Raw genomic sequence first — 14,113 nt, 5'->3', positions numbered from 1 at the left:
CTGGATAAACATTTGTAATCTTGATGCTAATAAAGATTTTTAAGCCTTTTCCCAAGTTGCGAGTTCGTTTGTTTCCCATCCAGAGGCATTTTTTTAAATTCAATTTTGTATTATTATAAAATACCATAAAACAGCTGTTTTTATAAACAACCATCTGTTTCCTTTTGTGACTGCATTTAATTATCCTTTAGAGAATTTGTTCAAATACTCCTTATCTCTCTCTGATTCTCTACCTGCAGTTGCCCCACTCCGTCTGCATTAGATTAGTTGACAGGATATAAACAACTCTTGGTTCTACGGGGCTCATTAAGGCAGTAGAAACTCCTCAACTGTTCATTAAAAGAAGACATTTATAGACATATAGTACAATATTTTATTCGCAGGCATATTACAGCTTTTCACACCTCGGCAAACAGAACAAACTGCAATTAATTAGTAACACCAGGAGGGTGACAGGGTGGTTTCATCTTCATAGCATCTGATTTGATCAATTAGTTACAGTTCTTAATGGTATTTACTTTGTTGAAATATGTGTGGCCTGCAGTATATTATGCACATCCTTTTGCTCTGATGCAGTGCATGTTAAAAGGCATGCAACGTCTCGTAACAGGTTCAGTAACACAAAGCCATCTTGCTACAAAGTAATGCCATAAACCATGTTGAAAATACTGAAAACCATTAGAATATTTGAAAGCGTATAAAAAGGTACTTCACTATTTACAAAATTCAAGTTAATTTTGTACAAAATAAAAGTGCATCAAATGTTTAATGTTTTCCAGGAGAAAAAAAGAAAAGAAGTGAACTCTTAAGAGCGGATGCAGGTTTAGAAGATTATTCTCCATATAATAAGATCTAGAAGCTTCTCTGTAGTTAAACATCATTCATCTTTTTTGTATTTTGGTGACTTTAGTTGAGTTTTATTTATTCATAAATTATTATGCGTGTTGAACCATATGCAGATAAAATATTTCAAACATCAAATTTAATATACAGTATAATAACTTTACATATGCCGTAGCTTTTGGGTGGCATGTCACCCTTGAGGTTTCTCATGTATTTCAAAAATTACCATAAGAGTTCAATAAATACACATTAGGAAGAGACAACAAATTGATTGGATAACGCTTGACTCAAGGACAGATTGTCGCCTGAATATCTTGGGACGGATCGACCAAAGCCCGCCATATTCTTCATTTCAAACAACCAGGAAAAGACCCGGCCAAGAAAACTGAAGCTCAGAGATCTGTGAAGGTACGACACAGAGGGCAGTGAATACATAGACAAGGAGGCCCTGAAGTCGCAACAGTGCAGGACTGCTAAGTGAGTTTGACAGTGCTGACTCTGGGGGTCAGGGGTCATGACGTGGGTCAGATCCAGTGCACTGAACAAGCCTTGCCTCAGTGGCCATGCGGAGCCGTCTATGCAGTCCCACTGCGTTGTAGGGGAACCTGGGGAGGAGGGTCGGTCCCTGAGTGTCGGGTCCCCTGTGGAAAAGGTGACTGCTGGGGGCCCTCAGCCTGCGTTACCGCTCATCAGCCACTTTCCCGGTTGTCTCCTGCTCGTCTTTTTCTTTTCGCTTCTGTCTCCGGAAGAAGCCGAGCTGGGAGGGAGAGCAGTGAAACACACAGAGAAATTACACTGAGAAAATACAAGATTGTGTAAGGAAGTTCATACTTGACAATGAGATCAGTATGTTTGATAAAATTAACAAGTTAAAGGTCTTTTAGCGGATTTTTACGAGTTTTAAACTGCATCTTACAGTCTTCAACCAGGGTATGGAAGTGGCTCAGTTGTTACTACACGAGCAATTCCTCACTATAATTTTGACACTTCAATGGCCCCGAACTATAACATCTAAATGTCCATAGGGTTTTCAGCCTGGCATATTACATTCAAACAGAATAAATGCATTACCATAAAATATTTCAGTAGCCTTCATAAAAAGACATTATAAAAGATGAATGCAAGAGAAGGCTTTACTACACGGCTAGTTTATCTCTCAACCCTTTCTTCTAATTCACATTTATGATGCTGTTTTGACAAAACAATTACCTCTCATCCAATCTGTTGAGGTAAGAGGCTGGAAGCAATCAAGTCAGGCGGTAAAACTCTTAATAGTAACCTACAATTGTAACTAAGATGTAATAGCGTAGTCAAGGTAACGTAATATATTACCACAAAATGTCGTCCCCGTTTGTAATTATAAAATGTTAACGACTTGTGGACTCTCGCACAACTCCTTTGACCAGGTGACTTCAGCTGAATCTAAGAGTGTCCAGGATTTAAGGCCTTTAGGGGACATTTGGATTGGGTCACAGTCTGCAGACACCCACAAAATCCATGGGAAGAGGTCTGATTACCGATAATAAGTGAAATCATCCGGGTGCAGGCCCCACCTTGTTCAATGTTGTCTGCCTTGTGCAAAGCACCCCCTTCCTTTTTGCTTTTATAAGATATTATACAACAAATGCAACATAAACTTAACATTGAAACACTTCTGTGATTGGAAGATGATACACAATAAAAAACGTTACTTGATTTTAATGAAAATCGAAAAGATGATTGTTCATTTATACTGTATGTAATGTTGATGTGAAAGAAGTTCTTAGCTTAAAATGACCTTTATATATCTTGTTACAGGCATTACTTTATTCTCAACCAGAGGGTGGCAGCATAACCCTACACAGGCTGTGAAAATAGTTTTAACATGACCGATAAAGACTTGATAACTTTAGGAGATCAAAATAGTGTTTATCTATTTTTTTTATTATCAAAATAGTTTGATGATAAAATAAGATACTATCACCTTCTTTAGACTGAAAAACATAGCAGTACTTTTTCTAATTACTAAATCTGTGCATGATATGATGACTTACCTTCCATAGAGCGAGAATGAGCAGGGCTAACAACAAGAGTCCTCCCAGCGTGCTGCCAATGATAATCCAGTTAGAAATTCTGTAGTCTCCCTCCTTCCTGATCTCCAATATTATCTGTGGATAAGACGATATTTGAGTCATTAGAATAGACATTTTCATTTGTTTTTGAGAAACACATAAAAAATCAAGTGAGAAAATGCGGAGTGTATTTATTCCTCTTGCAAATACTAAAGATATACTGAACACACAATAATATAAATAACCATACTTGTCTAAAAGTATCATGGATTCTAACTGCCACAAACACTAAAGTTAAAGCAGCTGGAGATAATGCACTTTATTCTGACATTATGATGGTTATAAATCCAGAAATCTGTTATTGTAGAGTAGTTATATTCAGCACATGGACACCTACAGGAATATTTACCAAGATGACTGACCTATTCTGTATGTCAAAGTGACATATGTAGAATATAACATGACAGTTCTTCTGAAGTTGGACTGAAAAAGCTTCAGAAATAGCACAGATCAGAAGCAGTTTTAGCACTTAATCTATTCCCTTTTGAACACAATCAGTATGTAAAGCATAACAAAGAGAATCTGAATGACTGTTGGTACCTGCCAATAGATGGCAGCAGAGATTAGTGAGTGAGTGCAGACTTTTACATGTTGTGCCGCTGGTCCTTTCGGTCCCTAAGCACCACACAGCACATGGGCTCCAATACCTACCAATACTGTCTGAAAACACACTGTTAGGCAGTGCTGTGCTAGACTGAAGCAGAGCCCACTGATATCTTTTTATAAAGTTGTCATTGCATCAACATATGTTCTTGTTTAGTGTTACATATTATACTATTTTACACTTTTAGTTAATTGTAATAAAGACTGATCTCATTAAGCCTGACAGATGGATACAATAACACAAATCGGAGAGAGGCTAAATCTGATCAAACAATGATGGTATTATGAGCTCAGATTTGAGTCAGGTCAAACCCGGGACAGACGCAGTTTATAGCTAACAGTTTATTAGAGGTTGATGACTCACATGTCTGACAGGCCTTTCCTCGTGTAAAAACATGGGGCTGGAGGAGGGGAGCTCCACTGATGCGCTGGTTCCCAGTTCCAGGATTTTAAACTTCAGCTGGAGAGAGGAAATCAAAACATGCTGCCATTGTTCACAAACACATCACACAGCTGAGAGACTACAATGCTGTCATCATGAAGGGAGCACAACAGCCACATGAATGAAGCTCTTGCAAGCATGCGTGTTATTATAAAACTCGGGATAACCAACTTTATTCAAGGATGTTTTGGGTTTCATACTCACTGCGTGTAATGTATCTATTCGTAGTGCTCCTGTGATTCTAATTGCAATGTCTCTGTAGGAGGCCACGTTGACGGTGCATTGGATCGGCAGAGTTAGGGTGTTGGATCGATTCTGTGTGAAGAAAACAAACATCAGCCTTAAGGTGATAGAAAGCTACTCAATATCTTATTTGGGAATGAAATTGGTTGGTTAGAACCTCACCAAGCGGGAGAAGCGTGACAGATCCTCAGGGGACGCTCTGCTCTGCGCCACATGCTGAGGGGGCAAACAGTGTGTACCGTCCCTCTGAGGTGTGACATGAGACGGAAACAACAATTAGTATGCAGTGGCGTTTTCTCCTGGAGGCCAAGGGAAGCCAGGCTTCCCCTGTTTTTTCGGATTGTAGTTGTAATTTTAATAAATAAATAAAAACACTTCGTTTAGTTTCGGAAATTCTTTGTTGTGTGTTGCTGACGGCCCGTCTCTCCCCCATTCTCATTGAGTATTTTACAAAGAGTGAAACAGCGCCCCTCTAGATGTTATGGTGAAACAGTAGATTGCACTCTCTGTTGCGAGAGGAGACCAGCCGAAATTTGCTTCCCTTGGTGAAAAAAAATGGAGGGATTGACCAATCAGATGAGGCTCACGTCATGCCCTTGCCTCACAATCCAATCAAATCGCATCAATTTAGTGGTGCAGTGACGCGTCCCAAAAAGCAGTGCTGCGCTCGGTTTCCCTCGACAAAATAGCAATGGGATTTCTCCCCAGGGTTTTGGAAAATAGCTCGAAAAAAGGTCAGTGGAAAACGAACCTCTTTGGTAAAGGCACGTTTTGTTCAGTCGGATAATACCCACATGTCTACCTTACTTTTATAATTTTCGAATCATAAATCTAATCGATAGAAGATAGATAGCGTCACTGCACCACTCGCACCGCCGTTAGAAAGTAGCAAGCAACTGAAGCAAGTGCAATTATGGAGGGTGGAGATTTGGAGTATTTAATCAAAAATAATTGTACTAAACTTCCGCTGCAGCAGCAACAACAAATACAATCTGATGACAGGCCAATGCCCAAACTGGAGCTGCGTACAGCGAGGAACAAAGGAGCGAACCGGACGTAAAACGTTAAAGGTCTCCTGATTTAGTTTGTGAATTAATGCTTATTAGAGTTTCGGCTGGAGAGTGTGTGCGGATCTGTCGGTCAGATAACAGGCGTGTGTAAGTCCTGCATCTGTATGATACAAATGTGTGTAAAATGATACCGGGCGCTGTAATCACTCATCTGGTTACGTTATTACATTGACCACCACACCCCCCCCACCCCAAAAGAAAGGACGTATTATTGGCTTCCCCTAATTTTTTCCCCGCTCCACGCTACTGTAATAGTATGTTAAAAAAAAGCCTTTAGCTCCTCAATAATGAAGTCTGTAAATTAAAGTGGACCTATCATGCTATATTTGAAAAATATATTGTAGGGCCATACCAATATAAAACATGTCTGTGAAGTTTTTTTTCCAAAATGCCAAACAGTTCACCCATTGTAGCCATGCCTCATACTGCTCATACCCCTCTTTTGAAGCCCTGTTAGAGAAACGCAGAAGTTGGGTCCTTAGCTTGAAAAAAATAAAAAAGAGGAGGCGGAGCAAATGCCTGATCAGAATTCTACCGGAGATAAGTTAAATTCGGTTGTGATAAAACGCCATCCTGTTCTAAACCATCCATCCATCCATCCATCTTCTCCCGCTTATCCGTGGTCGGGTCGCGGAGGTAGCAGTTCCAGCAGAGAGCCCCAAACTTTCTTTTCCCTGGCCACATCAACCAGCTCTGACTGGGGGATCCCAAGGCGCTCCCAGGCCAGCGAAGAGATATAATCCCTCCATCTGGTTCTAGGTCTACCCCTTGGTCTCTTCCCAGCTGGACGTGCCTGGAACACCTCCCTAGGGAGGCGCCCAGGTGGCATCCTAACTAGGTGCCCGAANTGTAACAGTTTATTTTTTCTGCTCTTATTTCGTTTCTTCAAACATCTACTTTCTTTAGACCGGTGGTAGGGTTAGCATACTTAATGTTTCTTCGGTGCGGGATTTTGTATGGACAGATAAAGTGAATTATTTTCCGGCAGGACTCGAAAATCGACTATCTAGATAACACATCTTAATAAAAGTTTTGAAGTCTCTACACGTAAATGGGGGGTTTTTCAGTTGTATGTCCGGTTATTTTTGTTTTTGTAATCTCGGCAGATTGACAGTAAAAGAACCAACGGTGATCCCGCTGTCGAGACTTATCTAAGTATAGAACTTGTATCTCTAAATTTCAGTCGAAAGTCTCCTGTTTTGCAGGAACAACTATACAGGTAACATCGAGTTTACTTATTCGTAGGTCAGGGACGTGTTAAAAGTGACCTCGTCTTGCCTCGTGGTTAGTGGAACTACAACGAGGAAAAGGAAACTATAACCTGAGACGGAGTCCTGAGTTCCCCGCCAGTCATTATCATTTTCTGACAGAGAAGGTTGTGTCAATGCGTAAGGACAACTTTGGTAGGGCTCGAAGTGTCACTTCGGACCGTATTCCCCAGTTACTTTTGTTTACCTCTTCGAAATTTCACTATATTTTTCATTCTACAAGGTGGTTTCTCTTAGTGCAACACGTAAAAAATCTAGTCACAACATTTTAGACGTCAGGTCACCTTACGGAGTGTCTTGTCTGCTGTGCTGTGGTCGCTCACGTCCACCTCTCTGGACTGGAGGGAGTCTCTGGTTTAATGTGGCCCCGTAGTAAAACGTATTACACGTTTAAGCTTTGCCGTTCAATAAAATATTTCGTGGAAAGTTGTGTTTTCGTTAAGTTTCACCGAAAGGTTTTCTAGTACACGACGCCTTTGTGTTTCTCGTCGCGCTTTTTGTCAGTAAGTTTTCGTTGTTCTAATTTGTCCTTTTTATGTACTTATGTTCCAGCACGTCAACTCTACACTGATCAAGTTAACTTTCCGTCGCCGGTTTTGCTTGTCCAGAAGTGGGGAAATGAGACCATTTTCATCTTCATGACTGATTGAAGATAATGAGTTCAGTTTCATTTCTCCGAAAACTTTACATGGAAGTCATTTTTCATGGGTATTGGATCGTCGAACAAAAATTCTCATGGACTGCGAGGGGAAATATAATTATCTTGGTTATTACAGTAACAATCGATTACTTACAAAAGCGTACCACTTTGTTGCCGTTGTACTTGTGTTGCAAAAGGGTAACCAGCGGAGGAAGAAATCTCTTCTCGTCCTTTACTACCACTGTGCCTAGCACAAGTTTAGTATCCGTGCCGTTACTGAAGATTTATTTCTTACTAGTGCGTGTTTGTGTGGAAGTCTTGATTTCCTTGGTCGGACAAACCTTTTTACTCTCTTCATCTTTTCATTGTCCATAGACCCAAGTTTCACATTCTCATCTTTTCATGTGCCATAACAACAAGTTTGTACATTCTTCAGTTTCATTTTTCGGCAGTCTTGTTTTACCTTCAGTTCTGCTGGTGCCAAAGAAACAGTATGGCAAAAACCAAAGCGCCACACTCCAACCATTGGTTTACGACATGATGAATTTACTTTATCCAATCAATCTATGGTATTTGGTTGTAAACTCAACTAAATATGTTTAGTTGAGACAATTTGAACCGTATGATGAAAAGTCAGGGGGTCGCCAAACATCTGCAGGACTCATCATCCAGGGGTCATGAACATCCATCCATCCATCTTCTCCCGCTTATCCGTGGTCGGGTCTCGGAGGTATCAGTTCCAGCAGAGAGCCCCAAACGTTCCTTTCCCCTGGCCACTCAACCAGCTCTGACTGGGGGGTCCCAAGGCGCTCCCATGCCAGCGAAGAGATATAATCCCTCCACCTGGTCCTAGGTCTACCCCTCGGTCCCTTCCCAGCTGGACGTGCCTGGAACACCTCCCTAGGGAGGCGCCCATGTGATATCCTAACTAGGTGCCCGAACCACCTCAACTGGCTTCAACTGGAGTCCCTCCCGGATGACTGAACCGTCCACCTTATCCCTAAGGGACACGCCAGCCACCCTGCGGAGAAAACCCATCTCGGCCGCTTGGATCTCGTTCTTTCGGTCATGAACATTTGTACCATATTTTACTCAAATCTACCTAGAAGTTCTTGAGTGTTTTTCAGTCTGGATCAAAGTGATGGTGAAATGATGACATGAACTCCAGAGAGCAAAGGGACGTGTTTCTGTACTCTGACATTAGAAGACAGGACTTTCTCAGACATAAAGCATACACACAGGCTTGAGAGCTGCATGACGTTAACCACTTGAGACAGGAGGACGATATAACTCAAAATGAAAGTTGGCCACAAAACCAATAATTGAAAATCAAAAGCTTCCTCTTTTGATTTGAATTAGACAAAGCCAATACTGCATGCTTCACCGTCTCCTCTCTTGCTGTTTCTCTCATATTTCTCCTCAAGATCTTTGGACTAGTCAGGAAATCATATAGCAAACAAAAAGAACAGGCACACTAACAAATAGCTTTTATCTCAGGTGTCAGAATCACTATGTACATCCGTTTCCTCTCCCGTCACACGTTACACAGCTCCTGAAATACTCTAGTAGATTTCTCTCTTCATCTGTGGCTTCATGTTTTCATTTGATGTCTCCCAAAACTACGTACGGACAGCCATGCATTGGGTGGAAGGAATTCATTTGTGCAAAGCGTCAAAACAACTGGATTATCTGAGGTGTGGTGACAGAGGTTCACTGTGAATTAAATTAGCCCCGGAGAAGAGGAACTGAGACCCGGTACTTTTCATGTCATGTCACGTTGATGCCCACACACAGTTCGATTACTGAGGGAGAAAAATGACTGCAATTACACTGAGTCACTGGAGAGAGAGAGAGAGAGGGCTGGAGAGAGGGATGTGTGTTTTGGACTAAATATATTCTGCTTCAACGATAACAAAGTTGTGTGAAACCCATTCAAAGTCAACATACGTCATTCTCTGTTACTAGGAGTCTGTAGTAATGACACAAGACTGACTTTGGTTGCAACGTGAAAAACAGACCTAGTGTTTAAAACAGGTAAAAAACAAACAAAAAGCAGTTTCATGTTAACATGAATGCTTATCTGACACAGGACCTAGCAGCTGTGAGCTAACCGCTATCGACTTTGATAACCAGGAAAAGCAAACCGAACGACACCGAACATAGCGACTGCACACTTGTTTAGCTTGTGGATAATATAAGATCTAGGCCTTAAGGAGATATTTAACAAGAGCCCTCTGAGCCGCATTGCCACTAAAGTATGCTTACCTTGTTTTCATTGATAATGTTGTTAAAAATGCCCAAGTACTCAAGTGTATCATATCAATACGGCCTGAAACTGGATACAAGTCCAAACTGTTAGGTCAAACATCAAGGCTAAGGCATGCTAAAAAGCAACAAGAAGCTATTGCAGGAAATAGATGCTATTTGATTTAAATTGAGGCATTTGTCTTTTGTTAAAAAAATATTGGAAACATTTCTTGTAATGTAATGTTAGTGCATAACTCAGCAGATGTAGCTGTCTTTTCACATATACCTTTCAAAGACCTCACAGAACACACACACACGATACGATATTACTTTATTAGTCAGACCAAGTCGGAAATTTGATTTGCGTCACAGCAGCTCCATGTCCAACACCAACATAGACAAATATCCAGACACAAATACATGAAACACAAACAACAAACATTTAATATAACAGCACAATCAGTGAGAGAAAACATGCTCAAAGAGCCTTCAGCGAGCATTTGATCTGGATTTAGCTCTGTGTTTACTGTGAGGATTGACTGATGAACAAAGGATGCTTCACGAAGGATGCTTCAAAGGATGCTTCAGTCTGACCTTATTGAATGGTGGGACCCTGTATCTCCGATTAGATGGTAGCAGTTCATATTCACTGTTCAGAAGATGGTTTGGGTCAGAGATGATGTGGTTGGACAGCCTCACTAGGTTGTTATGATAGGCTGAGTCATAGAGTCTCTGACAGGTTGACCAACAATCTTTGAGCAGATTTGATTTTAAAGCAGTTTTGATTTTAAAGCTGTACCAGGTAGTATTGCAGTACTGCAGAATAAACATGATCACAGATGTAAAGAACAACAGAAGAATTTATCTGCTCGCCCCAAAAGACCTAAGACGGCGACTACAATACTCTAAATGTCTTTCGGTCATGTGGTCGATTCGTTTGATGAAAAATAACATTTTTGTCAGTCGACTAGCTATACGTGTGTAAAGGTGTAGATGTGGGGTAGTCGCACTAATAAAGACATAACACCGGAGCGAAATACTCGAAGTGTTAGTGAACCGGGAACATGGCGTCTCAAACGTTGCAGCTGTTTATTTTACCCCGGTAGAAGGTCATTCTTATTACATGTTTTCCCTCAGTTTACGTTTATGTGTAAATAACTTTACAGTGTGGTTTGAATTAGTTTATACACAAATTATTTTTCGTGTACTACCTGTCTTCCACATTTTGATAATTTCATTTGTGTAAATCAGTTTATTTCACTGTCTGATCCGGACACGGTCGAAACCGGTCGTACCCGGAGTAGTCCGGACCAGGAGGAGGTGCGGCTCCTTTCAGGAGTCAGGAGAGGTTTTGTTGTCTGTTACTGGCAGGTAGCGTATCTGCAAAAGAGGAACTTCAGAGATCGTCGAAAGGACCTGTGGTGCGACACGAGGTTAGGCAGGTGTGACTTATACTCTCCCCCTTTTACTTTTATATTTACGAAATCTCATCGGTTATTCTTTGTATGTTGAGAACTGACCAAACCTTCAACGGATTTACCAAATCTAACAATTACTGATAATGACATATTATATATTGAGTCCAATACTCCTCGTGCTAAGTTGTGAATTTCTAACCAGAAATTTTCATGTTCAACAGGAAAACTTGAACAACAGATTTGCAGTTTCCTAGGATCTGACCATGAAATCAAAATTACTATGTCAGACCATAATTACGACAAACCATTCGTCCATATCTTTTTGTGATGATCTAATGTGCTAGTGTACATTGTAATCGAACTGAATTACATAATTTGCATATTAATTCATAAGTATATTTATATGATTACAGACTGTTTGTATAATTATATAAACGTAACTAAGGGTCACAACTTAAATTCCGTGTTTAACGTATGTTTGGCAAATTCCTCTAAAATTCTAAGACTTCATGAATACGTTTTGATGTGGTATTGAATCTAAATATATTAAATATAAAAACGACTTATTCAAGATCAGGTAATGGTATCTGCATTTTTACGTGCCGTCACTCACACGACTACCCCTCGTACAATCGAATCCGAACCATTCGAAGTCATCGAACCTTATAAGTCGAGCCTCTATTCGGTACGTTTCTCTATTTTGTTTCTGTTGTTCCGTAGTGTTGTATATGTTTATATCTGTGAATATACTCTTCTGTTATATATTAGTTCTTCTGTGTATCTCTATTGTCTGCTATTCTCTCTCTATCCTTCTGAGGCGGATGATTTCCCGAAGATCGTTGAGACGTCTTAGGATCACCCACCTGCAGTTCCTGGATGCAGGTAAGTATATGAATGTCAGGATTACCAAGTGTCGGCGACGACACATGCCCGACAATCACTCGTACTGACTACACCTGTGAGCGTTAAAGCGTATGTTTAAAAATGGGATAAAATGAAACAAGTCGGGGTGTTTTAGCCAGGTATAGAGAGGAAATGTGAGATTTTTACTTATCTTGTCAATGTGTGACCAACTACTTTATGCTATGTATTATACTTCAGACTAGGTGAGAAGCACACTGTGGGTAAAGAATTAAGGTAGGGCTACTTACTCGTATTATTTAATGAGCTGTGTGTGCTCCGTGTGTCTTTGTGTGTGGTGTGTGTTTTTGTCTCTTGTACTGTTTAATGCTTTTTCTTTCCGGTCCTCTCCATAGGCATTGTTTGGGTTATTTTTTTGTGTTTTTTTGCTATGATCTAGATCTATTTCTGACCTCAACTTGGCGAGGAGGAAGCGCAGCTTTCCTCGGTCAACTCCACCAAGCCCGTGGATCAATTCCTGACGGTGGACCCGCGAGGGATCCCTCCAAAGGTCCGTGCAGGTCCGACCCTTCTTGGTTTCCCCATCTGGATCCGTCCACCTCCCTAATATAGAGAAGCGACCGGGACTCCTCGCGGAACTCTAGGGGTCAGTCGTCGACCCAACTTACTCCCCCTTTCCTTGCAAAAGACGCCCGAGAGACGACCTTGACTAGGAGGCTCTGGCTGGTGCCTATTCGCCCTCTTCTACCTACCTACCTACCAAATCTTTTTGTAGAATCAAAAGGCACAATTTTTCGTAGTTGATAAATTCCCACTTACCTCGAAAATTACAGTTAAACTAGAACGTTTTTATGTGTATGTCAACAAACACGTCGAAGTCGTGTTTAGCATAAAGAAAGACAGGTGTTGAAGAGACACCTAGACCCAATGCCTTGGTACGACAATGAAAGTTTGGTTTATTTACGATGGTACATTTTACATTTTAGGGTGTTACCGTTCCCCTTAATAGGTCTTTCTTCACCTGTAACAAAAACTTTTATTTATAGGCTTGTATAGTCAAGGTAAAAATTTACGACTACGGAGTGATTTAGGCCGTGTAAGGAAAGTCGAGGTAACTCAACCCTACCCCCTTGATAGTCATACCCACCCTCTTTGGAGGTCCGGCAAACTCCCCCCCCCTTTGTGTAAAATACCAACTTTTACTAAGGAAAATCTCAGAAATTCAGGGGAAACTTGAGACGGATACCTTTCTCAAACCTTACCCTTTTGCTTACCCTAACTTCGCCACTTCGGTGTGGTACCTCAACTCGGGATAGAATTTCTTTTGTGTGGAATAAGTGGAAAAGGTTTATTCTTCTTTTGGGACTTTAAGACCTCGGTTAACAAGGATTTTTGGGTTGTCTGCACACCTGGCTTCGGGGTTGTGACTGTTAAGGTCGTAAAATTAGACGGCAGGTGACACCCAGAGGCTCCTAAGTGTACTTGACGTCACTGGAGACGGGGGTAAAGTTTTCCACTTCGAGCCTGGGAGGCTCATGAGGTGGACATAACGGAGTCTTTCATTTATTTTCAAACTGAGAATTTGAAGCAAAGATTGTGATGTGCTGAAGGGATTCGTAAGTTTTAGGTCTCTCTTTGTCAATCGTTACTGGGACCACTTTTGTTGCCGAATAATCGTCGATGCTCTGTGTATAAAACAGTCTTGGCCCTACAGTTTTCTTTTTACCTGAATGTAAACAATCCACCGGTCTTTTACTTTACTTGAACATTTAATTAACCTTTGACTACGAGACATACCACGACCAAACAAAAACCTGGTAATAGGTACTCTATATAGTCATTATTTCACCAGACAATTAATAATAATTTAATAATAAAATAATAAATACTCACTTTAGATTTACAATAGGTGTCAAGATGACTTTGGTTGTGCATAAAGGCGGTATATTATTGTGGAAGTCGAAATACACTTCTATAGGATCCGGACAGTCTCGCACACAACTGACACCACACACCACCACACACACAACACACACACACACACACACACTACCACACAACACACACACACCACACACACACCACACACAACCACACCACACACACAACCACCCACCACACACACACACACACACACACACACACCACACACACACACAACAACCACACACAACACCACACACACACAACACCACACGCATGCATGTGCACACGGCACACGGTCAGGCATGTAACTCGGCAAGGCAGTCGTGCCGTAGGAAGTTCTCTTTCGTGGTGTAAACCATTTTATGTTGTACCTATGGTCGGGACAACGTGGACTCGTTTCACCCTAAGTAACAACTCCTCTCGCTCACCAGCACACACACA

General features: G+C 41.1%; 1 protein-coding gene across 1 annotated transcript in view; it reads right to left on the bottom strand.

Annotated features, from left to right (window-relative positions):
* Positions 1 to 384: 384 nt before the first annotated feature.
* The window catches only part of itga11a (integrin, alpha 11a), a 54,469-nt gene continuing 40,740 nt past the window's right edge, over positions 385 to 14,113 (bottom strand). Inside the window, exons 26-30 of the mRNA XM_010783242.1 lie at positions 4,405 to 4,488; positions 4,204 to 4,314; positions 3,922 to 4,017; positions 2,877 to 2,990; positions 385 to 1,600 (exon numbers count right to left, since the gene is read on the bottom strand). Of these exons, the coding sequence (XP_010781544.1) occupies positions 1,523 to 1,600; positions 2,877 to 2,990; positions 3,922 to 4,017; positions 4,204 to 4,314; positions 4,405 to 4,488 (483 nt within the window). The 3' untranslated portion in view covers positions 385 to 1,522. The remainder of the gene's footprint in view (positions 1,601 to 2,876; positions 2,991 to 3,921; positions 4,018 to 4,203; positions 4,315 to 4,404; positions 4,489 to 14,113) is intronic.

The sequence above is a fragment of the Notothenia coriiceps genome, unplaced genomic scaffold (assembly GCF_000735185.1).
Source record: "Notothenia coriiceps isolate Sejong01 unplaced genomic scaffold, NC01 NC01_scaffold00024882, whole genome shotgun sequence".
In the NCBI taxonomy this organism is placed as follows: Eukaryota; Metazoa; Chordata; class Actinopteri; order Perciformes; family Nototheniidae; genus Notothenia; species Notothenia coriiceps.
The sequence above is the reverse complement of the archived record's forward strand: the minus strand, read 5'-3'. Positions and strand labels throughout refer to the sequence as shown.